This window comes from Betta splendens, chromosome 14, assembly GCF_900634795.4.
Source record: "Betta splendens chromosome 14, fBetSpl5.4, whole genome shotgun sequence".
NCBI lineage: Eukaryota > Metazoa > Chordata > Actinopteri > Anabantiformes > Osphronemidae > Betta > Betta splendens.
Genome location: NC_040894.2, coordinates 7,683,633 through 7,711,467, shown reverse-complemented (window position 1 = coordinate 7,711,467; position 27,835 = coordinate 7,683,633). Strand labels below are relative to the sequence as shown.

At 48.4% G+C, this 27,835-nt stretch overlaps 1 protein-coding gene across 5 annotated transcripts; it reads right to left on the bottom strand.

Moving 5' to 3' along the window:
• Nucleotides 1–3,352: 3,352 nt before the first annotated feature.
• On the bottom strand, nt 3,353–27,389 carry zmp:0000001168 (signal-induced proliferation-associated protein 1). Of its 5 annotated transcripts, none has more exons than XM_029173028.3 (16): nt 27,259–27,389; nt 13,905–15,490; nt 13,680–13,804; nt 13,414–13,602; nt 12,809–12,983; nt 12,433–12,536; nt 11,854–12,011; nt 10,874–11,480; nt 10,513–10,787; nt 9,527–9,925; nt 9,294–9,420; nt 9,067–9,196; nt 8,060–8,158; nt 7,413–7,485; nt 6,955–7,033; nt 3,353–6,246 (listed from the first exon to the last, which is right to left on the bottom strand). In XM_029173028.3, exons 2-16 carry the CDS (start codon nt 15,016–15,018, stop codon nt 6,103–6,105), a joined length of 3,798 nt encoding a protein of 1,265 aa, XP_029028861.1. In that variant the 5' UTR covers nt 15,019–15,490; nt 27,259–27,389; the 3' UTR covers nt 3,353–6,102. The 5 variants fall into 5 exon arrangements, with proteins under 5 accessions (XP_029028861.1, XP_029028859.1, XP_055370622.1 ...); XM_029173026.3 differs by lacking the exon at nt 27,259–27,389 and adding an exon at nt 26,330–26,682; XM_055514647.1 differs by lacking the exon at nt 27,259–27,389 and adding an exon at nt 18,198–18,326.
• Between the last annotated feature and the right edge of the window lie 446 nt (nt 27,390–27,835).

Below are 27,835 nucleotides of genomic sequence, written 5' to 3'. Positions count from 1 at the left end.
CAAAACAGCTGTGCGTCAGACCTGCACCACACTGTGCACCACACTATAACAAATAATAATCCGCTTCACGTGCGCTGAGCTCTGGGGTTTTCGGCTGTGCACCGGACTTGACTGATGTTTACGTGCAGCCTGACAGGTTTGAAAAAGAACAGTGGGCGCAAAAGAGGCCAAGATGTCCTGACTCCTGAGCTCCCAGCGTCACAAACAGACTTCCCACAATGCCTCTGTGCGAAATGGCTGCATTTACACAGCCCTTTATCCAAAGCGCTTTATAATTGCCTGTCATTACGCAGGCACACACTAATGGCAACAGCACACTAAAAAGTTCGAGGTCACTTTGAAATGTCCTTGTTTTCCATGAAATCATACAGACCTTCAATGGTGCAAACTAATCATGAGTTAAAATCCTGTTGTTTTCATCCACGGGGGTCGGTGACATTAACAATAACTAGACTGTATTTCTATTAATGGTGCATGTTCTATGTTGTAGATTTATTACAGTCTCACACACTGTTACAATCATAACGTCTACTTATATAATCAGGTTTTGCACAAATGTGTTTTTTACATATAAACATACAAATGTCAGGATGCACTGTTTGTATCTATATGTTGCATAAGGTCCAACCAAGCATGTGTTGTGGAAGGCGAGTGTTCGTTGACTATGGGATCTCCATTGACACCAGAGCAGCTCAAAGAGACAGTGAGAGCAGGACCGGCCTTATTTGATGTCGGGGGCCTAAATGCTCTTGCTGGACGCCCTGGGGAGGGGACTCTCACAGCTGTCCCCACTCCTTTAAGTGTCTGAAACAGATACTCCTCCACTCTCTACTTTGATAACACAACAGACACAGATACTGACACAGTAGAATCCACAGCATAGCATTGTTTTCTTTACCCACGTCATGCAGTTTGTTTTCATTGTAACAGTAAAATCGGATGTTGTTTCAAATCAATGCAAATTTGGTGGTTTATACAGTGTTTGTGGGCAGTATAGTTGTTGTGCTGCATGAAAGTGGTTCTCTTGTGCAGGTGTTGCTCTTCTTGTGTGCACCCTCTGCAGGCTGCGCTCAGCAGGAGGGGCTTTTAAAGCTCCCCCACCCCCGAGAGCTGCGACTCGCTGCAAATGTCCATCCTGACAGCTCCCTGAATATATATTATTAATATCACCAAGTTACCAGTCTGCCTGTCGGACCAGACAGCTTGTCTCCAACAAAGTTTCACCCACTGTATTATTCGAAGATCAGGCTCTGACTGTCTCTTTGTGTTGTTTCTCTTCCTTATTTTCACAATAGAGACAAAACCCAAACCTGTCACTTAGACGCCTTCCAGATTCACTGAACAGTAACAAAAAGCCTAATAATCCTTCCAGTTTCCCAGAAACTACGATAGAACTGGTTTGCGTGAAGCCGCTAGTGTTCTAGTCTGGTTTATATCTCCTATTAAATATCAAGACTTTAAAAAGAGACGTGGTTTGACATCAGTCTTTAATAGTTAACTTTATGAGACGAGAGCAGGACGCCATGACTTGTTCATCATTTACAGCCTGTTGTACAAAGCGCAGCCCTTTCTTTACAAAAGTTAGTTCTTGAATCGGAGTAAAACAACGACGCACCCCAGTATAAACACACACACACACACACCACAACACATGGCCTCTGTATTTCCAGGACACGGATGAGTGGACGCAGCAATTAGTCCCTGGAGCAGTGTGTGACACCGCCTCTAGTCAAGACTCCATCCTGTGCGAAAGCCCCAAATAAAGACATTGGCGGGTGCGTTGTTGTCATCAGTTGTCCTCCTGTTGTCAGGGCAGGAAAGACGGAGCGCTTCTCTGTGGCCGGTGTTTAGGAAAGTCTTCCAGGGGACAGAGTCCTGGGAAACGTTTGCATGATGTTGTCTCGCTCTACTGCGTTCACGGAACGAGCTGAGGAAAGTGCATTTGTTTCATCTCGCCGGGAGTTCAAACAGAACATACCACAGAACTACTTGATTACAGGATGATTGCGATTGGAAAGCGCAAACTCTCCCACTGAGCTTGAAGCATCTTGCAGCTTTAAAGGTTGATGTTGGCCTGTTATTCAGTTTTTTTTCTGATGAATGATCACTAATGATATTCCCTCAGCCTCCGCTCTATTTGTTTTTAGTACCAATTAGCTAATACAGGCTTACATGCTGAACTTACTGTAGATGATGAACATTGTAATTACTGTAATTGAATCTGTCTAACACCAGCAGTCCTTGTTGGGCTGCGTGTGCGTTTCCTGTGTGGATAAATGCTGGTGTGAGAACGCCACAGACGTAATTACAGGCAAATCATTTCAAAATGTGAATCTAAGCTGAAGATGTGTCAAGGTTCACCCCGTCAGCGTTTCTCACTTCCCTGTAGGGCGAGTGAAGACAAACACACATAAAGCCGTATCGTGAGTTGACGGCCGGTATCAGACGCGTGGAGGGTCAGGGCTGGGGTTTGTCGCCGCGTGTGCTTGCTCAGCTGATCCAAGAGAAAAACAGGAAGCCAAACTGTCCGTTTCTTGGACACTTGCTAAATACAGTACATGCACTTTCAATCTGTCAAGTGTCCTTGACAAACTCTGCCCACTAATGCTCAAATGAACACTAGAATCAAATGGCTGTGATTAAATCCAAATGTAAAACTTTAGAAATGCAGAAATGACTGATGACCAATGTCGACCTGCCAATTAATTTATGGTTGAAATTGAAATGCTTTCATGTGTCATGCAACACAAATTTGATGCACACCTTTTGGTCAATTACACAGAAGCCTGTAGCCTTTGAGATGTGCTGGTTTCCACAGATGTCAGTGTGAGTTAGTGTGTGTTTGTTCGCATTCCTTGCACGTTCGTCCCTCTTGATCAAATGACTTTCACATCCTGTTCTTCTTATTCGGCCGTGACCTTTGACACCCATCACGTCGCTCTGTCCAGGCTTTAAAGAGGTTTCTGCCTGAGCTACTGTAATGACAGCTCCACCTTTACCTCCACATCAGTTCTGCTCTTCATCCAAACTCTTATAATGAACATCGCTCCATTGCCATCAGCCTTTTTATAGTTTTTCATAGACTATTGTCTTTAATGCTTTAAAGTCTATATTAGAATAAATGATAATACACTTTCCTTTTTTGTCAAAAAATAAAATAAATGACAAACAGGAGCTAATTCTAACTGCAATACTGTAACAACTTAGCATTATTTGCCTTTGGGTTATTCCTCACTCTGTTGACAAAACAGATTAGACTGTAGTTTACTGCAGGTCAAGCAGTTAAAGCCTGGCACAACCAAATTACACTGGTTCTTTTTTTAATCAAACAACATCTGTATTTGCTGGATACTTCTGGATTTTCTAAGACAGTTTATTTTTTTAAATATTTAAATACCAAAATATTTCTCCCTTAGAGGAAGCAGATGCCATTAAACACATTCATTTGAATTTAAACTTCAATTTCAATGCATCCTCAGTCATTTTCAGCACCTTTTCCTTTTTAATTCACTTTGAAAAATCATATATTTGATGGTTCGTTTAACAATCGATGGTACTCATAGAGCTGTAAACCTTCAGTGAAGCTTGAGATTAACAACACGCATCTATTATTATCTGTTCTTTTGGATCATGTGTCACTCAATGACTTTTCCTCCCGCAGCGGATGAAAGACCAGCTGTTGCGACGGTCTCTTAGAAAATCCTTCATCTGCCACAGAAAAACCCTCAGTAAGTGCAACCAAAGACAAGGAAATGAAATCACTAAGCAGGGTTAACATACATTACATTTTCAGGTAGGCACAAAGTCAGAGAAATAAGTCTTCACGTACTATAACACCAGTATGACCAGTTTGACCATCCATTCTGAGAGTTTCACTCATTAAGGCGTACCTAATGGTGTCTTAAGACCTTATTAAATATATAAGAACTATAGCTGAAATAGCTCAATAGTAGAATGATAATAAGAACCATAGTCACATTAAGCAAGAGTTGCAGATAGTATTTTGTCATATCATGGTTGTTGGTTCGCTATAAAATAAACTTTATAACCACCTTTCCTTTCTGCCCCATATGATCATTTCCCTCCACTTTAAACAGCTACAAGAAAATCCACATTTGCATGATTAATAAGTTACATTTTTTTATACATACACACATACAGGGGGGAGCTTGGAAGTCGCTGGGCACATTCTCATGCTTGACCAACTTCCTACAATCTAAATAACTATACAAGACACAGTAAGACAGGTCTTCTCACGCCACCGTCTCCCTGTTGAGTCGCGAGGCTTGGGCATGTACAGCAGATCAGCCAGGAGCCTGCACGGGGCAAGATGAACACGTTTCTGCATAATCATCCTGCAAAGGGAGGGCATACACAACCCAATGCACTAAATAACATGGAACAGTTCAGCTGTACATACAGTATATTCACATACTAATAAAGTTTAGATTCATAATTTAATCTTTATATACTGTATCTTAATATGCTGGTACCAGGTATTCACAGTGACTCTAAAATAAAATTACAAGAGGAAGTCTGTACAAGAAACAAGAGTCTAAGTCACTGGCATTTGGCATCCCTTTTTTGTCAGAGTCCAAAGTCTATATAGTTTGAGTCCATCCATTCTGTTTGGGGGGGTTGGGGGGGGGGGGGGGTGAGCTGCCTGGGCTTTTTGTTGGCACTAAGGAGCAGCAGTCCATCTCCTCTAAACATGGCGCCGTCAGCAGTGGACACAAAAAGGTGGGTGGGGGGTGGGGGGGTTCTTTCTTATGTTGAGCAAGACATAACCTCAGGCTGAATCAGCCCTGTCCAGTGCTGATTTTACAAATAATAAAAAAAAAACAACAACAGAAAAGTGCAAGAGCGACACAGGAACACACACAAGCACACGTCAGACTTCACCTAATGTCCTTTACTGCCGCCGCTCATTAGCGGAGCAGTTGTCCAAGCTGTAGACGCCTGCCAAACACTAGACACATACAATATTCTGTATTTCACTACTAGTTGAAGGTGTTGTATTCAGACACCTAAAGCTATGTCGCCAGCTGAAAGAAAAGCTGCCTTTTGGCGTTTCGTAGTTCAGGCCGGCAGGACGTTTTCTACAGTATGGCTGCTACAAGATTGAGGTTAGAAGAAAACAGCTACAGGCAATTATGGAAGGAAGCTGGAGCAGTTCTTCCCCGCCATCGTCTGTGTCTTCAGCAGAGGTAAAATCCCTTTAATACTGGGCTCACACACACTTCCAGGCGGAACAAGCATGCTCAGTTTTTTCTTTTTTTTGAGGGTGACATTTCCAGTTTGTCCTTTCCATTCATGAATTTTTTAAAAGCTATCTCTCCCTTAAAAACGCCAGAATTTCTCAAATACCGTACGCCTTTAAAATGAAGGAGGGCAGAGACCGGTGTGGTTACATAACGGACCTTGCTCTGAGGCCAGTCAGTTAGCATCATTACAGCTTTTGAAGTAGAAGGCTGCCTACGGGCCTGTGATCGTCGGCGTCTCCGCTTTTTTTCCCTCGTGTTTTATTCCAAAGCCTTTCACACTAGCAGCGCCAGGCAGAACCATACTCAGACATTGCAACTACACATCTGGCAAAGAGAGGATAGCGATACTACTGCTCACATATATTACTGGTGTTATATATATACACTTTTGGTCATTTCAGAAAGGACACCACCAAACATGCTATACAGTGTCTCTCAGTCTTCGTTGCCACTTTTTTATGCAAGTGCTATTCGACCCAGTTTGTCAAGTATTGGAAGCTAGGTACAGTAAGAAATGCACACACACGCACGCACACATATCCACACACACACACACACACACACATACACACATAACAACTGTGGTACAGCAGCAGTTTGAGAGCTGCACGTTGGTCAGTCTGTGAATGTCATGGGACGCTGAAAATGTCATTTTTCTCCTTTATGTTGATTTGCATACTCCCTCACTAAGAGCGGCTCCAGAATGTGTGCCGCGGTGATGCACAGGCTCAGGGGAACAGGTGTGTGTATTTGCGTTGGCAAATATGCATGAACAGGAACATGTGTGGAGGGACGTCGCGCGACCGGCGTCCGCTGACTTGTGTGTGGACGTGTGAAGCTAACAGGGTTTGTTGACGTTGCACAGCAGCTCTGTGACTTTGATGAGGCGGGCCACTGTGCTCTGCGACTCCTCCTGCAGCCGCTGGTTGTTCTGCCTGAGGCTTTGCACCTCGGCCTGCAGCACCGCTTTGTCCTCCTTCTCCTGAAAGACATCGGCACACAACAAAACACAAGCCGTCGCTCAGATCGCTGTGGCAGGAACGGGAGGGGAGCGACAGGTACAGCGGTGGCGTTAAGGAAACTAGTGGGCACACATAAACACAGAGCTTGAAGTAAAACAACACAAAGTGTAGAGAAGCACATTACACTGCAGTGAGGAAGAATACAAGTCTGAAACAGTGGCGACACAGATAGTGGCTAAATGGATTTGACTGACATTACAAAGAGTCGAAACGTTCACCATATAGAGTCCAGTTGACTTGATTTAACTTTCACACAACACCTTCATGACTGAGAATCATCACCAGCAACCGTCACTATAGGTTCAAGTGAAAATTCACCAGTACATAATTACTAAGAGAAGATGTTGGACTCATCTTTGTGATAATAAAGCTACTGTATTCTTATATGGGAAAATATAGAAAATATGGAAGTACATGATCAATATATCAGTCAGATCAGAGAACAACTGATTTACAGTGCTGTTTCTCTGCCTGTGCTCAAGAAGGTTTTGCGAGCTCCCAAAAAGATATGAGCCCTCACCCCAAAAGAAGCAACATCAAATCAGTATTTTAAACAGATAGATGCGTTTGTAGTACTTTCATCTCTGCGACTCAGCTGGGACCTCAAACACTACACGGGGATGTGTGCATAAGAAAGAGAAAAAATGAATTAATTTCTGAACGTTTACCTTTTGTAAGTCATCCTGCAGCTTCTTCAGCATGGACTCCAGCTGTGACACCTTCTCCTCTAGGTGGCCGGGAGAGTCACTGCAACAGAAGGAAAGAGCAAACACTGGGTGATCTCTTTCCTTGCATTTCTACCAGGATCTAATGTAGTTCCTGGAGCTGGCAAGCATTCTGGATTAGTGTGCACAGCCATCCCATGATGCACTGCAGCAGTGAGCGAGTGATGCATGATGACTATGCCCTACAATACTAGAAGCAGTATGAGGAAGCTGTTTAGACGATGATGATTAATAATATAACTATGAGTCCACTCATACTATGTATTTAAGTCCATTAATGCAACTTATCCTTAACCCGTATATGTACTTAAAAAAGAAGAGAACTATTTTGTGAACAATAATTATTTAAAGATACTAAGTATAGACACGCTTAACAATCAGCTTGAATTCCAGTAACACACCTGTCCTTGGAGTCCCTCCACTTCCCGTCACTCTGGTCTGTTCCTGCTTGTGAGGAATCGCTGGCTTTGCGGTCTGGGAAAAGACACATTCATTAATATCATTCAAAAGGGTCAGAAACCAAATAAAGTAAAGACGAGGGGACAAAGATGGTAGATGTCCTCTCTTTCTCGCACACAGTCCCGCATGTGGACACTCGCTGCCTCTAAAACCAAGATACTGCTTTTCCTCTTGGAAAAACTTTGTGTCAGTCTTTTTTTAAAAGCACAGATTGGTTCCCATCCGCCCACCGGAGCACTGCTGAGGTCAGGCTCTGGGTGATAAGGCCTGACTCACGCTCGTCTTCACGATTTGCCCCAAAGCTCTTTATATGGACTTGAGGTCAGGGCTCTTTGTGGGACACACCAAATTGGGAAAACCTTAAGAAACAGCATTACACATTGTGCTTTGGGGCACTGTCATGAATGAGTCAGATCCTTCCCCAGAACACAACACGCTGCTGTAGAAAACAGATGCGTCTATTCACACAGCAGCAGCAGCAGCACGGGACAAGTTTATCCTACGGTTTATTACAGTTTCAGTATCTACAGTCATTTGAGGATGAGATGAGCACATGCATGAGTCCGACATGCAGATCCAGTTTCCTCACCCTCTCGGGACAAAGCGTCCAGGATGCTGCGGCAGGCTGTGGCCAGGTCAGCGATGGACTGCCACTCCTCCTCGGTCGGATCTGTCGTCTCTGAGAGAACTGAGAGAGGGACGTCCACATTCATCACTCTATGTTTGAAAAACGTACCGGTGAAGCGCCTGGCGATACTAAAGGCGCTACAGTAATCTGGAGCCACCACTTGGGGGAGCTGCTGTGTCGCTGCTGGCCAGATTCAGGGCCAGCGTACAAGGACGAGCAGGAAATGTCACAACTACATTGTGGCGAACCTACAAATCTCACTGAAACAATAGTCAGACTCTTTGCCAGTTTAGATCATTTTAAAGCGACAGTAGAAAAAGACAGAAGACGTGTCTAAAATGTAAGAGACTTTAAGCTCTCTGTAAACAAATCGCTGCAAGGTCATTTAGTGAAATGATGTATTGTTGTTGAACCGGAGCAGCTGTGATGCAGACTGTCTGTGAATGAACGTGAGGCCAGAAACCTATAGAGGCAGGAGCCGCCCCCACAAATCTCAGAGTCTGACGGGAGGATGAGCAGGCGTGCTCCTCTGGCGGTTAAACAACGAGTCCCGTGGTCTCGGTGGAGGCAGAGCAGATGGTGCAAGAGGGGTCCCTTGATTTGGGGCTGCCTCAAGCTCCGCCCCTCCCACCACCCATCTGTCCCCCTTTTATCCCAGCCATGGCAGGGGGTGGCAGCAGAGCAAGGGTGATATCAGATTAGCGGAATAGGGGGCAGCGCGGTTAAATAAGGAGGGACAAAGGGGATGCAGCGGGGGGCAGTGGCAGGATAATTGCAAAAAGGGTTTAGGAGAGAAAAAACCTGTGATCTGTGGGAAAGGAACTTGAGTTTCAAGCCAGGCAGGGATGATCTGCAATTTTGGGTCAGCTGTTGTTCTAATATCCCCACGTGGTTCATTTTTATGTACAGTAGAACCTAAAGATAATTCAATCTAAACGCATAATCTGCAGGAACAGAGGAGAACTCACTCTTGGTGATGGAATTGTGAAGGCTCAGGGCTCGCGAGTTCCTCTCAGCTCGGTCAATGCTCGACAGCCGCGAGGACGAGAGACAGTCGCTCGCCGAAGCTTTGTCGTCGCCGAACGCGTCCCCGGCGAACTGAGAGAGAGAGACAGAGGTAAAAGGAAGGCAGGCGGCGGCGCGTCGGAGGGCTCGGACGCCGCTCGGACGCCGCTTTGTGTCAGTGCCGCGTCACCTGCTCGTCCTCCGGCGGGACCTTGGGCTTGACGGCCAGGATCAGGTCCGGCGTGGCGTCTCTCAGCTCCCCGACGTTCTCGTAGATGTGGCTGTCCACCTTTAGGCCCACGTTGTCGTACATGTGCCTGGGACAGAACAGACGCAGCCGTGAGAGGAACAGAGGCCGGCGCCGCTTTAAATGTAATCCCGACGTGGAGACGGACCCGCCACCACGTCGTCTATTCCTCTCACCCGTCACACGTGTCGCCATAGGACGCCTGCCTCTCCAGAGAGTGGCTGCGTGTGAGCTGCGAGCTGCCGCCCTCCTGGTCCCGGTCCGCCGGCTGCTCCTGCAGCGACGTGGCCCGTAACAGAGCCAGGCTGGGCAGCGTCAGGGCCGAGCCGTGGCTGCCGTCGCTCGGCCCGTCGTCGCCCGGATGCTCGTCGGCCTCCGCCCGCACCTCCGCCGCATCCACCTGGTCGACCCCGGCCGGGTTCAGCTCCTCCGTCCTCGCCTCCTCCCCCTCCTTCTCCTTCTCCTCCTCCCCCTGCTCCTCCCTCTCGTCCAGCACCCAGGCCTCCCCGGACTGGTCCTCCCCGGGCTTACACTCCGCATCCTTGATGGCCTTCTGGTACAGCTCAGAGAAACTTCTACAAAGCACAAAGCAGTTATTATTTAGTGGGTAGAAAAGCAGGGCGGCTCCCCTCTCTCTGTCTGTGATGAATGAATCTAAAACAGAGCCGCGCTCTATTTGTCTAAGTTGAAATCACAAAGGCACAGATTGATGACATCTTCATGCTGTCACAGGACACTGGGGTGTAAATAAAGGGCGGTTCTCTGTGCTGACAGCTTTGAAATGTGAACCTGCAGAGGTGTTAATAATGGGTTTATTTATTTTAGCAATTTTGCCCAAGGCTGTTTCTGACGTCAGCTTAGACAAACTGTGCAGGAAACAGTGTGTGACGGTGAATATCACTGTGATTGGAGCTCATTAGTCGGATTGATTGGTCGTTAGCCAGCCGGTGTGACACCATCATGCGCCGCAGAATGAGCTTCGACCCCAGGGTGGCACTGACCCCCTCCCCTTTGTTTGCTCTCAGCCTCACTGTCGCCCTTCGCTGGTCCCGCTCCTCACTTCCTGCTGCTTTCTTTACACCCACGTCTTTTGACCCAGACGTGTCCTCGCCCGTGCCCCCCCCCCCCCCCCCCCCCCCCCCCCCCCGTCCCTCCCGCCCACCTGCGAGGCTTGCCGTTCTTCTCCGGCGGGATGACGGTGATGTGGATCTTGTGCGCGGTGCGGAGCAGCCTGGTGCGCTCCTCCGGGCTCAGGTGCACCAGGGAGCGCCCGCACAGGCGCACCACGCGGGCCCACAGCTGCAGGCCCCCGCTCTCGGCGTAGCAGAACCTCTGCAGCTCCGTCACGAAGCCTTCCTCGTTCATCAGGAAGCCCGGCTGGCCGACGCCGTCGCGCAGGGGGGTCACCTCCAGGGCTTCGCAGCCTCGGGTGAACAGCTGCACGCGAGCACGAGGCGACGGATTAACCAAACAGGTATAAGGTGCACCCCTGCCGCATTTCAGACCTAGCTAAAATCGCTCACCTCAAGCCGCTGCACCACCTCTCGAATGTCCTCAGCCTGACTCTCCATTACACTGATTGTCACAGACTCCCCTCGCTCATAGAAGATATCCAAGTATGGCCCCCCCTCTTTAGTCTCTGTCACCGCCTTCCAGCCGATGACGTCCCGGCAGGAGCAGTTGAACACCACCCTGCGTGTGCATCGCTCGATGAGGACCACCGACTCAGCCGAGACCCCGAGCAGACACGGCAGCCTGTGCTCCCCCGCCTCCCCCTCGTCCCCGGCGTTGACCATCACGGCCCACACCAGCGCGCCTGCGCTGTGCAGCTCGGCGCCCCTGGTGCCCTTCAGCTTGTCCTTGCGCTTGCCTCCCAGGGAGAGCAGGGGGAACTTGGTGGAGGAGTCGATGGGTGTGGTGGTCACGTAGTTCTCCGCCAGGTCCTTCAGGTATTCCTGCCGCGTGCGCGTGGCCATGGAGCGGAACTTCTCCGACTTCTCGGCGGCGTTCTCGGCATTGACTGCTTTGGCCAGGAGGAAGTCTCTGAAGGCGGGCGAGCGGGGAAACCGGGCTCCCTTAGGGAACAGCGGGCCGAATAATGGGATGTCTTTAGAGCGTGTCACAGCCACCCTGAGAGGGAACGAGAGAAACAGCAGAGTCAGAGACAAGGAACAACAGACACATTCCATCCATGTCTTGTTCTCAGTGCTGGAGCAGAACTACAAACATTTAAACTGCTGCACAGTTTTGTGTGTTCCTCTAAGTTGTTACTACAATGTAGGCTGAACACGTGTAAGAATTTACATGTAAACATAATTAATAAAAATCACTATAAGGTTCTATAAACTATTACATCTTTACTTTTATAATTAGATTATCCCAACTTTTTCAATTCAGAGTGTGCAATCAAATGTGGATTAAAAAATCCTGTAGATGTTCTATCTTATTCCTTCTTACTAACGGCACCATTTAGCTGAGAGTAAAAAGGTTAATGGAGTCCCACCTGTAGTAGGTGTTCTCAGAACAGGGTTCGTGAACCTGCACGATGATGAAGACATGCTGGAAATGGGAGCGGATGGACTTGGGAGTGAAGGGCAGCGCGCCCGGCTCCTGGAACACGATTGTCACGATGTCGTTGCCGATGTGTCGCTTCCTCAGCAGCTGACGTGACGAAGCAGAGTGTAATTTAATAAACACACACAGTCAAGGCTATGATGGTTAAACTGACACTGTTTCAATGCATTGAATTTTGAGGACTGACTTTAATCCTTGTTTAGCTCCTGCATTAATGTGCAGATGGACTAAAAGTTAAATTCCTCTGTTTTAATGTTTTTCCTATAGTATAAGTATAGTATAGTCCAATTATAACTATAGTTATAACTATATAAACTAAAATCAGTCAGGAGAACAAGAAGGAAGCAGACAGGTGTCAGTGAATGCAGCACCTTCATGGTGGGAGTGAACACTGGGGGGCAGGATTTTCATGTCATGCAGAGCACAGAGGCTTTTGCCAAGGCAAATTTCCAATGACAGTTCAGGGAGTGAAAGAGGAAATCCTACGTCTCTTGGCTTTTTTATTTACCTGCTGCGTGTTGTTGGCTGTGTAGGGCAGCATGGTGGACACATGGAACATGATCTCATAGTCCTGGTAGCGCGTATAGAGGGAATGTATCCCGGTGGAGTCCGCTGCACGAGAGAGGCGGACAGATAGAGATTTAGCGACAGCGTGTGTCTGTTTGTGTGTCTGTGAAACACGAATCAAACGCTCCCCCCGCTCACTGACGGGAGAACAGCCCGGAGATAATCGGCAGTGACTATGCCATTTTCCAGGCATTACTCAGATTACATGTAGCTAGATAGGAGTTATCAGACTTCCACTGATGCCCTTTGGATAACAATACAGAGACAAGGTGAGATGCAGCCAATAGATCCGGGTGTGGTGCGTGTTTGCGGCTCACTCTTGTTGTCCAGCTGAGCTCGGTATTTCTCCCAGCCCTTCAGCCGCACCCGCTCCCCGAGCAGATCCAGGAACTCCTCAAACGCCGGCCCGGAGCTCTCGTTGTTGTACATGTCTTCCTCTGAGCTCTGCCCGGCCCGGCAGTACATCACTCCAACCTTCCGCTGGAAGTTTAGCTACATGGGGAAAAAAACGAATCAACGATTTTATAATAACGCTTGTCAAAGGGAGATTGTGATGGTTATGCAGAGATAGGTCATGCATCACATAGTTTAAGCTACCAAATAAACTAAAAGAGGTTTAGCCAGATGCTGCATCTTTTTAAAGTACAGTATAATAAGTTCACATCACAATTTGCCCTGAGACATAAATTAGATGTACATTCAGATTTCTACATACACAACAGTCAGTGTTTTGGCAGATGAGTTTTCACATTTGCCACAACAGCCACTGAGGACAGTAGATGATAGATGATGATAAATAGCCTTTTAATAGACTCCACACACGTGTTGTGACCTTTCAGAAAGTGTCTTCTGAGGCTTCGTGACGCTAGATGACGTCCTGGCGAGCCCTCAGTCGAGTCTCAGCCGCCGCATCCCTACTCACCCCCTGTTCGTCCAGCTTCAGCAGGGTGTCCCGGACCTTCGGGGAGTTCGACGCCAGGCGAAGGCAGTGCAGGTTCAGCTCAGGCATGATGAACTCCAGCAGCCTCTTGGGAGACAAGCCTCTGGGGGTGGCGTGACGGGCCGCGGACGGCACCGACTCCTCCAAGATGGAGCCGCGCAGCGTCTTCAGCTGGGGAGAGGATTCACACCCGTCACACCCGGGGAAATCAATGACACCCGCTGAGCATGGGAGGGGCGCTGATTTACCTCCGTGGTCCGAAAGACGATTCTGTAATTGTACTGGGCTCCGCTGGTTCCTTCTTTCTCCTCACGGCGAAAACTGATGGCCACCGGACCAAGGCGGTCGTCTATGCCGAAGAAATTCTGGTGTTCTGTGAAGACAAGACGGTCACAAACATACAACAATGAAAAACAATAGGTGGAAGTCAGCAGGGTGTCCAGTGACCGGCACCGTGTTAGCAGCTCACATACCTTTCATGTAAAAGTATTTGCGATAGTAATGGGCTCCCAGATCCGCATGCTCTATGAAGTAGTTGCTCTTGCCCTGCTGCTGGATGTGACTCTCTCGGGGCTCCTCGAGCACCGACACTGCGTCGTTGGGGGTCCGCAGGCTCGACCAGAGGCCGCGCCGGCCCTGCGACCGGCCCAGGCCCACCTGCTCCTCTCCCCCGGTCTCGTTGCGGAAGTGGGGGCAGCTGAGCAGGAGCTCGTTGTCGTTGCCGTCCCCTTCGTCCAGGAGCAGAGACTGCTCCGGGTCCTCGGCGTTCCCCCCGTTTCCTCCCCCTCCCTGGGCGGGTGAGGACAGGGTGGCCTGGCACAGGGGGCGCAGCTGGGAGGCAGCCGAGGCCCCGGATGTGATGTTCTTTTTCCGCCCGATGCTGTCTCTGTTGGTCGCCACCTCTGTGAGGTCAAACAGTATGCTCTGTACGTCATAGTGAGCAAAGTTCCTCACCCAAGCTCCGCCCCCGATGTTGTCATTGGGTCCTGGTTGAGGGATGGGCGCAGGCGCGGGTTTGGCCTTCTTGGTTAGACCTTCAGGCTTTGGCGGCTTGGCGGGCTTCGGCGAATCCCCTGTTGAGGCAGACAGGCCCCGAAAGAAGCCGTCGGGCTCTGGAGGGTTGCCCTGCAGCCCTAAAAGCAGGAAGGGGTCCTTGAAGCGGAGCGCGCTCGGACTCAGGGGCCCCTGGGCATCTGTGCAAGGTTCCTGTGCCTGAGTCTGTCTCTCCAGTGAGGAAAGGCTGCCGTATTCCCTGTGTAGCAGGACACCTGAGTCCCCCTGAGCCCCAACTCCCGCCTTCTCGCCCACTGTCCGGGCTGCTTTCACCCCTGCTTTTCCGGAGGAGTCCAAGTCGCCCAAGGTCACATCGCTGTTGCTCCTCTGCATGATGTGGCCCCGTCCTACCGACCTCAGGCTCAGTCCCACGAGACTCGGGGTGAGGGTGTCGCCATCAACGCCGTCCCCGTCCCTCCTGGGCGGCCATTCCACGACACTGGCATCCCGTTTGGTGTCGAAGTTGACGCTGGCGATAGGTGGCCGCACATTCTGACGCCGAAACTTGCGAATGAACAGGTCATCGGACTGCATGGTGCCTGAGGACGCAGATCAACCGGTTTCTTCTTCCCTCTCACTAAGTGCTTACTGCTCCCACTTTAATTTCCTTATTTGGTCTCGATGGTGACCCAAGAGAAAAAGTCCTCATTCACACCAATTAGGAGAGTTGACCTCTTTCCACGCTTGGTCTCTCATAGATGCCTCTGAGAGTTGTCACACTTTGTTTTCGCGTGTAAATGAGTTCTTGGGATGTATGTGGAGACGACAGAGTGGACCATTCAGCTCGTACTCGCATCGGGGGACCGTCCAGGTGCGCAGATGTGTGCTTGGGTGGTGGTCTGGTGGTGGGGTGCTCCTTCCTGTGCAGCGAGGATAGCAGGATCATCACTGGAGTCCCACTCTGAGTCCTCTGTGTAGAAGAGGCTCTGCCTGTATCAACATGGCACCTACTCGTCGGCACTCCTTGGTGCTTACAACTTCCTGTTTGGTCTCATCCACTGGACACCTGTTTAGAAAAAAATAATAGTCACTTAGGCTGCTGTTACGTAAATGGACAGTTTTATAGTCAACCCGCAGCAGCCTGCTGGTGAGTACACACACCATTGCCTTGGTACCTTTTATTGTTATTCTTTCCATTAAATATTTTCCATTCCAAAAAGTTTCCCTAAATAGTTCCGCAGCGACCTTAAAGCTCAGCACGTCCACCCTGCACACGCTTACAATGGATGCTATTAACACAGGGGAAGGGGGTCTTCCTGGCTCACCGACGGTGTGCAACACGCGAAAAGTAAGTGCAAGTCGTCAGTTCCCTCCCACTCTCGCATACAGTACACACAAACACAGTATAAAAGAACACACAAACAATAAGACAATAGTTCCGTTGCTGGAATTTATGTTTTTTGTCAACACCTCTGAATAGAGCTTCTAGGTACAGCTGTTACGCAGCGGTGCACTTCCCCTTTTTAATTCCTAATTTGTCGAGTTTAGGATCACAACTTACCATAAAAGTGTCTTTGTTTAGGTCAGTTAGATCCGGTTCTGTCATCGTACATTGCTGACGCGCCGTCTTTGACCAAACTGAACAATTACCATAAACTGAAACCGCTTGTTGCTCTTAGGAAGCTTCTTCCTGTCTAGCTGCTTCATATGCATCTTGTCTCTCGTGCTCACAGCCTAAAGAGCAGGTGCAGTGCAGCCGCCAACACACACACACACACACACACACACACACACACACACACACACACACACACACACACACACACACACACACACACACACACACACACACACACACACACACACAGGCTTAAAATACTACAGCGCAAGGAAGTCAAATGCAATCTTTGTTTCCCTCCTTTGCCCTCACATTCTCTCCATTTCCTCACTATGTTATCTGCTCGAGAGACATTGTTATTAGCAGCAATAAATCTTTGCAAGGCTGTAAACAAAAACTGAAAGTTCCATAACTAGATCAGGGAGAGCGATTTTCAGTAGTGTGGCAAGAGATTCAAATGAGTTGCATGCACTTACACTATCTGGAAGACGTTCTGTGATCGAGACGCGCTCCGTGTTTGCAGGAAGTGTTGCTAAAGGCAGATGCAGCATCTCTGAGGTTTTTCTCAACATGGATTATGTTTATTGAAAAAGGTTTCATGCCATATTTGTTTGCTTTAGGCTCCGTATCCTGTTCTTTTTTATAGTAAGTTATACTAAGTAGTATTGAACATACAGTAAAGAAAATGATTTGATATGACTTAATAAACATTGACGTTTATATTTATCTAGAAACTTTCATTAATACTCTTATTAATAACTGAATGAGTCCTGTGATCTCAAAATCTGCACAGCATGGACAAACATGAACATGTTAGAGAAACTATTTTTTTACTTGTACCAAAATCATTCCTCATTGTGAGATGATTCACCTCCCAACAAGCACAGCTTGGTGATCCTGCCCTGAAACAGGCTGACACGGATCATGACTGAGCTTATAAGAGATGCACAAGAATAACAAAATAAACAGATTTAAAAAAAATCAAAATTGCAAATGCAAATCTCCCAAGTGCAACCCAGCCTGATTAAAAAGGCTAATGACATTCTGTGTAATGCTCATCAGGAAGCCATTTACATGTGAGACTGTATGTGGAACCACACATTTCTGGTTCTGCAGTTTTTATGACATAATGTGCTGCATTACATTGTTTATGCTTCTTTCTTGTACAGTAAACTAAATCTTAACAACATTATTCTGTGGACTTATTGTTTCTTTGCCCGTCTTCAATTATAAAACGCAACATCCCGTGGATGTTTCACTATCATTTGGGAAAGTGCGAGCACTTTTTCCTCCACTGTCTCTACGTGGGATGCTGTATCAGTGGCAGCAGGGTTGATTTTAAAAATCACACATTGCCTTCAAGTTGTTGCTTCAACAAACTGAAAAGACAGAAAAACTCCTGCTCCTCCAGCACAGCGAGGGTTGAACTCGGACATTAGCTGGCTTTATACAAATCACTTGCTCCTGAGCTTCTTACAATCCTCAACCCATGGTTCGGCCCTTGTTTCCATAGCAACCTGTCTGGCGCCACCCTTTCTCCGTGTGACATCCAGTGTATCGTTGCTTTATAATGAGTCTGTTTACTCAGAAGAAGGTGGGAGTGCTCCACTTTTGTCAAAGCCGACCAAGACTGAGGTGTTTGGTCATTTTCCCTCAGTAAACAACAAAAAGGCAAGAAAAACAAATACGCAGCATCCCGTGGATGTTTCACTATCATTAAGACCAAGTAAGACCACCCTTCCACAAAAAAATAAATGCATAGATGTAAATAGACTACATTTTTTTTAGTGAGTGACATTTTGATGATTCTTAGATACTATGGAAGACATTATTATTTCTAATAAGCCCTTGAGGCTTTTGTATTCTCTCCCTGGCAAAGATGTGAGACAATACAGTACATTTAACTGAAAATCAGGGCCTGTGTGTTTTCAGTATTTACAGTTGTTAATTAGTCTGATTTTAATTAGCAACAAAAGGGGAACTGCATAAAACTTCAATCACAGAGTAATTAAAATGGTTCATATCTACATAACGTGTCTGCTGTTAATCATCTGTGTTTACCACTGAACAAGGGCAGCAAACACGTTCCCTTTGAAACATCAAACTCTGGAAATAGCGAAAAGCATGTGAAAAAGCCAGACAGCCATTTTCTTACCAATTCAGACACTTGAATCCTCCATCAAATCCTTTAAGCATCCTTCGTGTGCGACCTCTGTTTGAACAGAAACTGTCACAGCTACTGTATAGAGAAGTGTGTGATGCACCTTAGACGTAAAACGGGGGGAGGAACTTGTTCTGTTCCTGTGCCTCCTTACAGTTCTGCTTATTTGGAAACCCATTGTTTTTAATAGCAGAACATTTCCTGCTCCATGCATTAGGGTCATTTGACCGCCATTGTAGCATATGTCCTCCCAACAAAAACACACTGAGGCTTCATTATTCAAAGGAGGACTTGCTTCCACCTTCGAGTTAAGGTAAAGGGAACATAATGAAAGGCTGAAAGGAAAGGAAAGTTCCCCACTAGTCTTGTCACCCTCCTTCAGACAAAGTTACCTTCTATACTGTACAACGATCTTTTGATCTGAAATCTGCTGCACAAGAAAAATATATCAGTTACCAGTGAACCAAACCAAACTCTAACGCAGACATAAATGGCTCATGTCATGGAAACAGGATAGACTGCTGCTAACAGAAAAATACAGAGGATATGATTAAGACTTGAATAACAAAGAGCAGCAAGACAGATGATTATGATTAGGCTGTGGTGGTTTAAAACAGCAACACTGAAAACTTCCCATTCTTCAATTCCTGTTATGAACAGGTTTAGTTATGATGCTGAAACAGAACTATAACGTTTTAAATATAAAGATTAACACTGACGTTCTGGCCCGAGGTGTAGGAGGTTCATTTTAGAAACATGAAACAGCTCCTGGTCCATTCTTAGAACACTACGTCTGATTCTTTATCATTGCGCTGGTATAAAGGAAGCTAATAACACGTAGCAAATACCACCAACAGTTGTAACTGCTTTCACTCTGGCTCATCACATCCACAGAGCGAACGCACTTCACCGCGTTGGTCAGTGACCTCCGATGCTCCACGAGCCACAACTCCACCACCATGGACAGAAACTTGACCCTTCGCTGGACCAGTGCAGGAAACACTTAAACACTTTGTGATAAATAGCTGCGCGGATTTGATTTGCGGACTTTTTGCCATGATTTATGTCTCGATGACCTGCTATACAGCGTATGCTTCCCTGATCCGCAATTGGCTCTTCAAAAAAGCCTTAGTCATTCTGATGATGATACAGACACACTGCGCTCTTCTACAGTCAGAATATTACATCAATCAACTGCTTTTTTTGCAGAGTATTTGGTACCATTTGAATGACAATTGGTTAAAAATGGAAACGATTAAACTGTTTTACTTTAGTTTGGAGGAAATGACATCAGGCATCCGATGACACGATCCTGCACAGATCCCATCACGGCATCGCAGCCATCTCCATCCCAGATGAACCCAGTAACACAGGTCAGGTTCTCTAAGTCAGGGCTTAAACTCAGCCAGTAAATGTAGAAATGTAAAGGTAGAAATGAAGCAACATTTGTGCTTCACTTTGTGTGCTGTGAAGTAATGACCGTGATCAGTCATGAGTCAACTCAGTCTGGTCAGAAAAACAAAAGGTCAGCACTAGGATGAGTGTATATTCATACACTGTACACTGGTGGCAGTACTGCTGGATTGTTTTTGCAGCAGGTTGACTTTGAAGGGTCACGGCTGCCCAGGGTGGACGCTTGGATTAGCTGATAACCGCAAAGGAGATCCACTTCCACGCTAAATCCAGGACAAGGTTAATCGGCCTCTGGCGTAAACTTTCAGGACACAAGCTGAAGTCAGACGAGAGCGGTAAAAAGCCCACACGGTTTTGGGGAAGTCACGGCCACCTGACTTATGTTGCACCCGCTCGTGCGAGTCTGCGTCCTGTGTAACAGGAAGCGGCGGCTGACATCTGAACTTTTAGAGGATGGGTGTCGTCATTGTTTCGACCCAACACTTCCACACCTATGTCAGAGCGGCTGCCATAGTGTGACTGAGGCTGAACAAACCTAAAGTCCACCTTATGCGCTTTTATCATAATTAACAGTGCAGCATTTTGAGGTATTCGCTGGTAAAAAAAGAGCGTGACACAAACCAGTGAGATCTAATCGGCCTTTTCTTCAGGTGAAGCTGCACGAATCGGCTTAACAGCTTAGCAGCAATTAGATGTGATCAGTGGCAAAAGTTGTGCTCTCGCTGCAGCCCTATCAGCTCTATCGCATCGAGCTGCAGCAGCCGCAGCGACCTGCAGATTACGGCTGCGTCCGTCCATCTGTCACATGGGAAGACGAGCAGCGCGTTACACGACGTGGATCCCAGAAAAGGAGGCGCCGTGATGAAATACACCGGGAGGCAACATGCGTAACAGAGCTGCAGTGAATCAATGATAAGAGAGACACTGAGCACGACTTGAACTCTTCCATAATCAATCCCCATTAGGACCCGCTTCACCTTGATTCAGATCTGCAGTGTCAACTTCATGCGACGGCTTTTTAGCGTCTTACTAGAAACAGCCGTTATCAGAGCTGCCCGACTGTCGCTGTCTATCCCTACAAGCTAGTTAAAAGCTGCCCCACTGATTCCCAACCACAAGGTCTAAATCAAATCCTAATCACGATTGATTTTGGGGGAATTTAGAGCCGGGCTCGCTCTCACTTTCGCTATTGATCCGGTGCAGCCCTGGTGCAGCTGAGATCAGGTTGCACGCTCTGCTGCTGCATGTGGGACCGCGGCCTGAGCTGCGAGCAGCACTTTAAGCAGTGGATCTGTATTAATGTAGCTGGATGTGATTCAGAAAACCAGTTCATTCTTATGCCCAACATTTGCTCCAGGGTCCACCCCCACCCCTCACCACCACCACCACACTGCGGACAGCGAACTGGGCCGAGTCCAGAAGCTGCTAAGTGAGTGGTACTGCAGCACTCTCTCTTTGTTACGTGCTTCATCTCCCATCTCGTTCAGACGCTTTGCAAACGTCAGTCTGAGCGATTGGTCCCAGAAGACAGAGGAGCCGACATCCTGGGAACCTGGAGCTCAACGGGGCGGCTGTTAAAAAACAGCTTATGTGCCCAGAAAGGGTCCCACCACCATTGTGAGCAAAGGAAATTAAAAATAATCCATGTCACCACTCGACTTGCACTGAATACTACGGAGCTAATCGTGTTGTCACAGCACTGCGGTGATGCTGAGAGATAGCAGTCGACATCACTTTTATCAAACGTTTTTGTTTGCTTCACATATGACGAGAACACACAGCGTCTGCCGTCACTGAGCAGGAGGACGATGGGCTGAAAATGTTGCATTGTGACTGTCCTGGATGTGAACTCGGAAACTGGAAGTTACCGTATCTGCTGTGACAATAATATTAGTGACGCTGGGTCGAGTGGCCGAGCGTGACTAAGACGTCAGCCGAGCGTCGCACACACATTTATAATGTCTTACTTGTTTGTCGCATGCACGGCTGAGGTCATCGAATGTGCGGCTTCAGCGGCGTCTGCTCCAGTTTCAGTTCATTAAAGCTATTACAGTAAAGAAGTGTCACACGCTTCAACTGGGGCTCGCAGCGTCACGACTAAATGACTTTTATTTGTTTTGTATCGCACTGTACTCGAAGCACAGGCACCGCCGGTGAGCCTCGCTCCTTCGCAGAGCTTCTTCTGAAGTCATTTCCATATTAAAGCCCAGCTTCCTCTTGTAAAACCGTACAGCGGCAGCTTCGAGTGCTTTGTTTCAACACAACCCACTGCACTGTGCCGCACAAAAAGTACCGAACTATCGCACTATTGTTTCGCACGTTAATCGGCAACAACCAACATTGTAGCAGGGAGAGGACTGCCACTTCCTGTGTATCTGAAAATACACCTTGTAGCGGGGCCGTGTGTGAGGCCGGGGGGGTGGGGGGTGGGGGGCGGGGGGTCAGAGAGATTTAGGGCCAAACACAAGAGATCAGTTCAGTGCAATGTTGCTGACTCGATAAAAGCGTTGGACTCTGGATGTGGTGCACGGTTCACACAGCGACAGGAAGAGCAGCTGTCCCTCTGTGGCTGCTGTGTGTGTGTGTGTGTGTGTGTGTGTGTGTGTGTGTGTGTGTGTGTGTGTGTGTGTGTGTGTGTGTGTGTGTGTGTGTGCGTGCGTGTGTGTGTGTGTGACATGAAGAGGAACTGACCTTCAGCGTCATGACTGTATCTATTATGGTGAGCTCAATGCTCCTCTGTTGCCCCTCCGTCGACCGTGTGAGGCTCTGAGTGAAGGAGGTGGCTCGACCGCGCTTCGGCGGCGCCCTCCAGCACCACGGCCGCTCTCAGAGGAAGAGGAGCGGCCCTTGGCCGCTTCCTCGCCGCCCCCACTGTCTGCGAGAGCGCCGGTGAAAATGGCCGCAGAGCCAACGGCGCCTGGACACGGTTTGTGGGAGCAAATGTCTTCACTTACTCTTCATGAGCGTTTCTTATGAGGACACAGCAGGGGGCAAAGACCACCTCTGACTGAACACACTGAACTGTCTGTGGGCATTGGGAGCCCAGTGGACACCTGCTGCTGTACAAATACGAAGCCACACACACACACACACACACACACACACACACACACACACACACACACACACACACACACACACACACACACACACACACACGCGCTCTCGTGCTGTTCACCCCAGCAGCGCTGCACCTTCTGACCTACATGAGGAAACGAGCGGCTCGGCGCCGCGGCGGAAGCTGGTGTACTGTAGCTCGCCTGTGATGCTACAGTACGTGCGTAAGCGCCGGGCCAAAAAGGGGAAGAGGTTCGGCGCGTCCGCGGTTTTTACACCTGAGCGAAACCACCCGGTGCGTCACGAGGGGCCTGCGCGCTGTCACTTCACTACAACGCTCATCTGCAGCTTTGCCTGGAGCCAGCGTTACTGTTTCTGCTGTTAGTGCCTTTTAGAGCCATAAAATAAATACTGTCATGTATAAAGGGACTAAAACAGGTATTGGTGTCACATTTCCAGACAATATGGCACAACTCCATTTGAAAGTAAACACGAGTCACCCCCCCCGAGTCTCACGTCACTTCCTGTGTGCGGTCGCTGTCCCTCCGTGAGGGAACGAACAGCGACGAGAGGTGCCGGCTAAAACCGCCTCCTCGCTGCTGCTGCTGCTTCTTCTTCTTCGTGAGCTGTGACTGAGCGGCGGAGCAGTGGAGGTCGCAGCTCCATCCGACTGTGGCAACACAAAGTGATCCTTCAGCCGATGCAGATGCTTTGAATCTGGAGGATTTTATTTCCTAGCCCGAGAATAGAATCAACCTGACCCAGGTATTTTCACTCTTCCCGTCGTAGGAAGTTTTCTGACCCTTTTGGACGTGACATGATGCAAAGCGGTTGGTCCTGATCTACATTAAACTTCATGGTAAACATATATATGACATAAGTGAGAGGCTCTGACGAAGCATTGTCTGAGTTTTAAAGAGGTGAATAATAATAAAAGACAAGTGTATTATCTACATTCATAGAATGGAACATGCAGGTTTTCCAGTGATCGCAGTGAGTTGCACAGCTGCGACCGAACCCGCCCGGGGCCCACGTTCTGTTAGGACCACCGGCCAACGGGCCAGGTGACAACCGGGCGCGCTGCGAGCGGACCCGCCGCCAACAGCGAGGGCTCCAGGTTTAGCGCCCGTGTAGCAGGTTCCGCCCGTCCAAGCGCCCCCCCGCTGAGCCCCCGCAGGGAGCCTGCCGGGGTGCAGCCATGCAAAACGGCTCCGACAGCAGGAGCGGCGCGATGCTGACTCAGAACCGGCACGGATCTGCCTGGTAACCTCACAGCGCGCTCACGTTTAATGACCGGCAGAACATAACTACGCTCATGAAAATGAAACGGGGAGACAGTTAAAGAGTCACTATCCTTCACATGACGAACTATGATATAAATGCTAGCGCGCTAATGGCTTCAGAAGATATTATCCTCGATCTTCTGGCCCTGACAGTGACTCAGTCTCTATTGCACAACCGTGTGAAGCTGCTAACGAACTGTCATCATGATTATTCAGTGCAAAGCACACAAAGGTTATTCCCTTTTCTAAACAATGCAGCATAATCCTAGTCTTCCTTCAATGTTGATTGTGAGGTTAGCATGATTAATGAATTATTGTTTCAACAGCACCATCTCTATGTTTGGACAATGCAGACAAAGATCAGAACCTGCATCATGACACACACACACACACACACACACACACACACACACACACACACACACACACACACACACACACACACACACACACACACACACACTCGTATACTGTCAAGTGCTGCTGGCTCTGGTGCAGAAAATAAAAGTGGGCCGATCGATTCAAGAGACTCCTCTGACTCTGCTTCTCTCCTACTCAACCTGGAATAGTCCCATGGAGGAGAAAGCCATAACCAGAGGTTGGAAATGAAATGATTGCATTAAAATAAACAAAATTCATCATCATTTTCAGACATTTAATTGACTATATGAGAGCTTAAGGATTCACACTACAGGAGAATGTGTTCAGTGAATATGTCATAACCAGAATAACTTTTTTTTTTTGATTGGACAAAAACATAAAATAGATTTTTTCATGGCATCTTCAGGCCAAGCATTCCATGAAATGAGAAAATAATCCACAGATTATTCAAGAAAAAAAAATCATATTTGTGGCCTTAATCCAAATGTTTATCACTCGTCATCCCTTGAATTCAAAGCTGGAACTCTGGGACAATTAATGAGGTATTTTCAGGAAAGGAAACTGTATCACTTAATTTTTTCAGTGATAGCAAAGCAAGTTATGGACCATGACGATTCACAAAGAGATTTAATGTGTCTAAGGGAAACCAAACCCCAACTGCTAAAGCAAGCATGAGCTAGGAGGCTATAAAATCAAGGCTGGCAGCAAAAAAAGCTGTTTGAAGCCGAGCAAAATGTCCAAGTAAAGCAGAAACAAACCACACACACACACACACACACACACACACACACACACACACACACACACACACGCACACACACACACACACACACAGTTCCAGATGAAGAACATCACACCCTCCTCACAGTCTAGTCATCCCTCCATCACGTCAGGCCAAACTGCAACACTCACGTCAACCACATAGATCCCATATTGCATGAGGATCCGTGCGGCTCATTGTAAATTAAATGGCCTGTCTTTTGAGTGCACTGGCTTATATAACCCCCCCCCACAACCCCCATTGAACTAACTCTCCATCTCTGCCTTTCTTTCTTCCTCAGCAGCCCTGTCCAGCCCCTGGAACCCAAACGTCTCGTAAACAGACTCACACACGGACCCATCCTAATTTAGAGAGCGCAGGAGGTGGCGGGGAAGGAGGGGAAGGGGAGGGGGGCCTGCTCCCGCATCCCTCATTTTCCCTGCCACCTTGAAAACAACACTCAATCCTGGTTTTGTCTCTCCATTCCATCATTGTCTGTGCTCATCACATGCGGCGGCGCTACAGCCCCCGTCGGCCACACGAACCCCCTGCAGCCTCTGACCGACGACCGCTTCTCCCTAAAATTGTGGCTGCTGCCTTTGAGAACACACATCAGGAATAAATCCGGCTCCTCTTTTTTTGTTCCCCGCATCTTCTTCCTCCCTCCCCCCCTCCACCTTGCCCCTCGTCTGCGAGTCCGGCGGCCACAAGCGCCCGACAGCGTGGCTTTGCGGCGGCTTCTTGACGATGTCACGCCGCCGTTTTTAACGCGATCCTGAGGGCGCACAATGGAGGGAGACAGGGAAGATGATGATGATGATGATGGTGGGGACGGGGGGGGGGGGGGGGGGGGGGGGGGGGGTTGGGAGAAAAGGGGGGGAGGAGGGGAGGCTGGGGATGAAATGCGACAAAGGTTGCGAAGCTGGATTCGAACCCTGCGTGTGTGCGTTACGGACAGAACCTCGAGAGCCGAATGCATTTTTAAGGCTGACGGCAACACAATGGGCAGAGAGACGGAGAGGGGGTGAGGGGGGGCATGATGATATGATAATGGCAAGCTGCTATTTTACATCCTCTGTCGCTGTCTCACATTGTCTCCGGTAGCGTAAGGCCAAATGCATGCCTACACAGAGGCACGAGGCCGATCCGGATTCATTACCATCAGAAAGGGGACGCGGGGAGGCTGGAATGTGGATTCTCCGTAATCTGGGTGCAGAAGGAAAAAGGCTTACCTCCACATTTCAACTGCGCTCGACCCTGCCGCGCTTCATCCTGTTCCTCTCTGCCGACAACCTCCCCTTCTGTCTCCCCATGACAGCATTTTTCTGCTATCTATCTCCGCGGCGCGGCTCCCTCTCCTCCTCCTTCAGTTCCTCCTGTCGGCTGCTCTCTTCCTCTCTCCGAAAATAAAAGGAGCCAGCGGAAGACGCACACGTCCCGATCTGTGTGTGCGCGTGTGCGTGTGTGTCCGCCAGCGCTTCTGTTTGCTTCTTAAAGTCAAGAAGCAGGTTGATTTGTGCTGTCCTCCTCCCTCTTGCTTCGAATCTATTCCATTCACATCATGCTAAAGCCAGTCCCCTCTTTCTCCTCCCCCCTGCCTCACACACACACACACACACACACACACACACACACACACACACACACACACACACACACACACACACACACACACACAGCTTTACCCGGCCTCTCTCTCCTCCCCCTCGTCATCCCCTTGTCAGAGAGAGAGGCTGAGGCAGCGACAGACAGCAGCAGCCGAGCGCCGCGTCTTAAACTGAAATTTACAGGGTTTCATTGGGACGAGTTTCACAAGCAAACTCTGCATCAACCGCTCCCACTGTGACACGCACAGGAGGAAATGAGCCCGATTAGATACTGATGCACCTTCTCGTCGTTTTAAATAATGTACAATCAAACACGTGGACTCCAAGTCTAATTCAATGCGTGCCTAAATGACATCACTGCAACCCGAGTGCAACAGATGCTGGTTTGTGTTTGTGTGAGACTGTGTGTTTGTTTGTGGAGACCTCTGTGTGCTCCCCAAACATACTCAGCGTGGGTTGAGACCCCCCCCCCCCCCCTCTAAAAAGCCACAACCGTCCAGGAGGACAACAGCCGGCCCCCGTCATCCACCGCACCGCCTCCCTCAAACACTCACCTGCGAATCTGGACAGAGAAGACGCACTGTGGCGCTCGGCCTCCGCGCGTCCGGCACCATCCCCCTAATTACTGCGCCCGGGCTCGTCCCGGCCGTACCATATGGCCGCGTGCGTTACCAGGTCAGCGGCTGTGGTCAGGGGCTGGGGGCGGGGTGGAGGAGCCTGCCCCGCTGGTGGTGTGTGTGTGCTGAGGAGATAAGACAAATAAAAGCAGACGCACTAGTTGATAGTGGCTGAAGTGCTTTCTTAAAAACAAGCAAACCTCAGTGTGTGCATCGTGTTTTGGGAGTTTCATTGTACACACAAATATTTACAATAGATATTTACAACCGCTAGAAATTTTATTATCATCATCTGAGACCACTAAAACCTTACAGTCTTTACAACACAAAGTCTTGCATATATGGTTTTATTTCCCGGTGCATGATGTGTGATGGTGTGAATCCTCTGAGCTTCACAACGTGTCACACCAGAGGTCACTTAGATAGAACAGCTCCACATCCATCAGTGCTGCAGTGACCCCGTGTGGAAATGTGGCTTTAAACGCGTCCAGCTTCCCTGAGTTTTTGTTAGGAT

Excerpts from the sequence above, each read along its gene's own strand:
- zmp:0000001168 (XM_029173028.3), bottom strand. The coding sequence starts at position 15,018 with ATGCAGTCCGATGACCTGTTCATTCGCAAGTTTCGGCGTCAGAATGTG. Across the intron at positions 12,984-13,413 it reads TGAAGCTGGACGAACAGGGG|CTAAACTTCCAGCGGAAGGT; the intron begins GTGAGTAGGGAT and ends TTCCCCATGTAG. Across the intron at positions 8,159-9,066 it reads TCACAATTCCATCACCAAGA|TTCTCTCAGAGACGACAGAT; the intron begins GTGAGTTCTCCT and ends TCCCTCTCTCAG.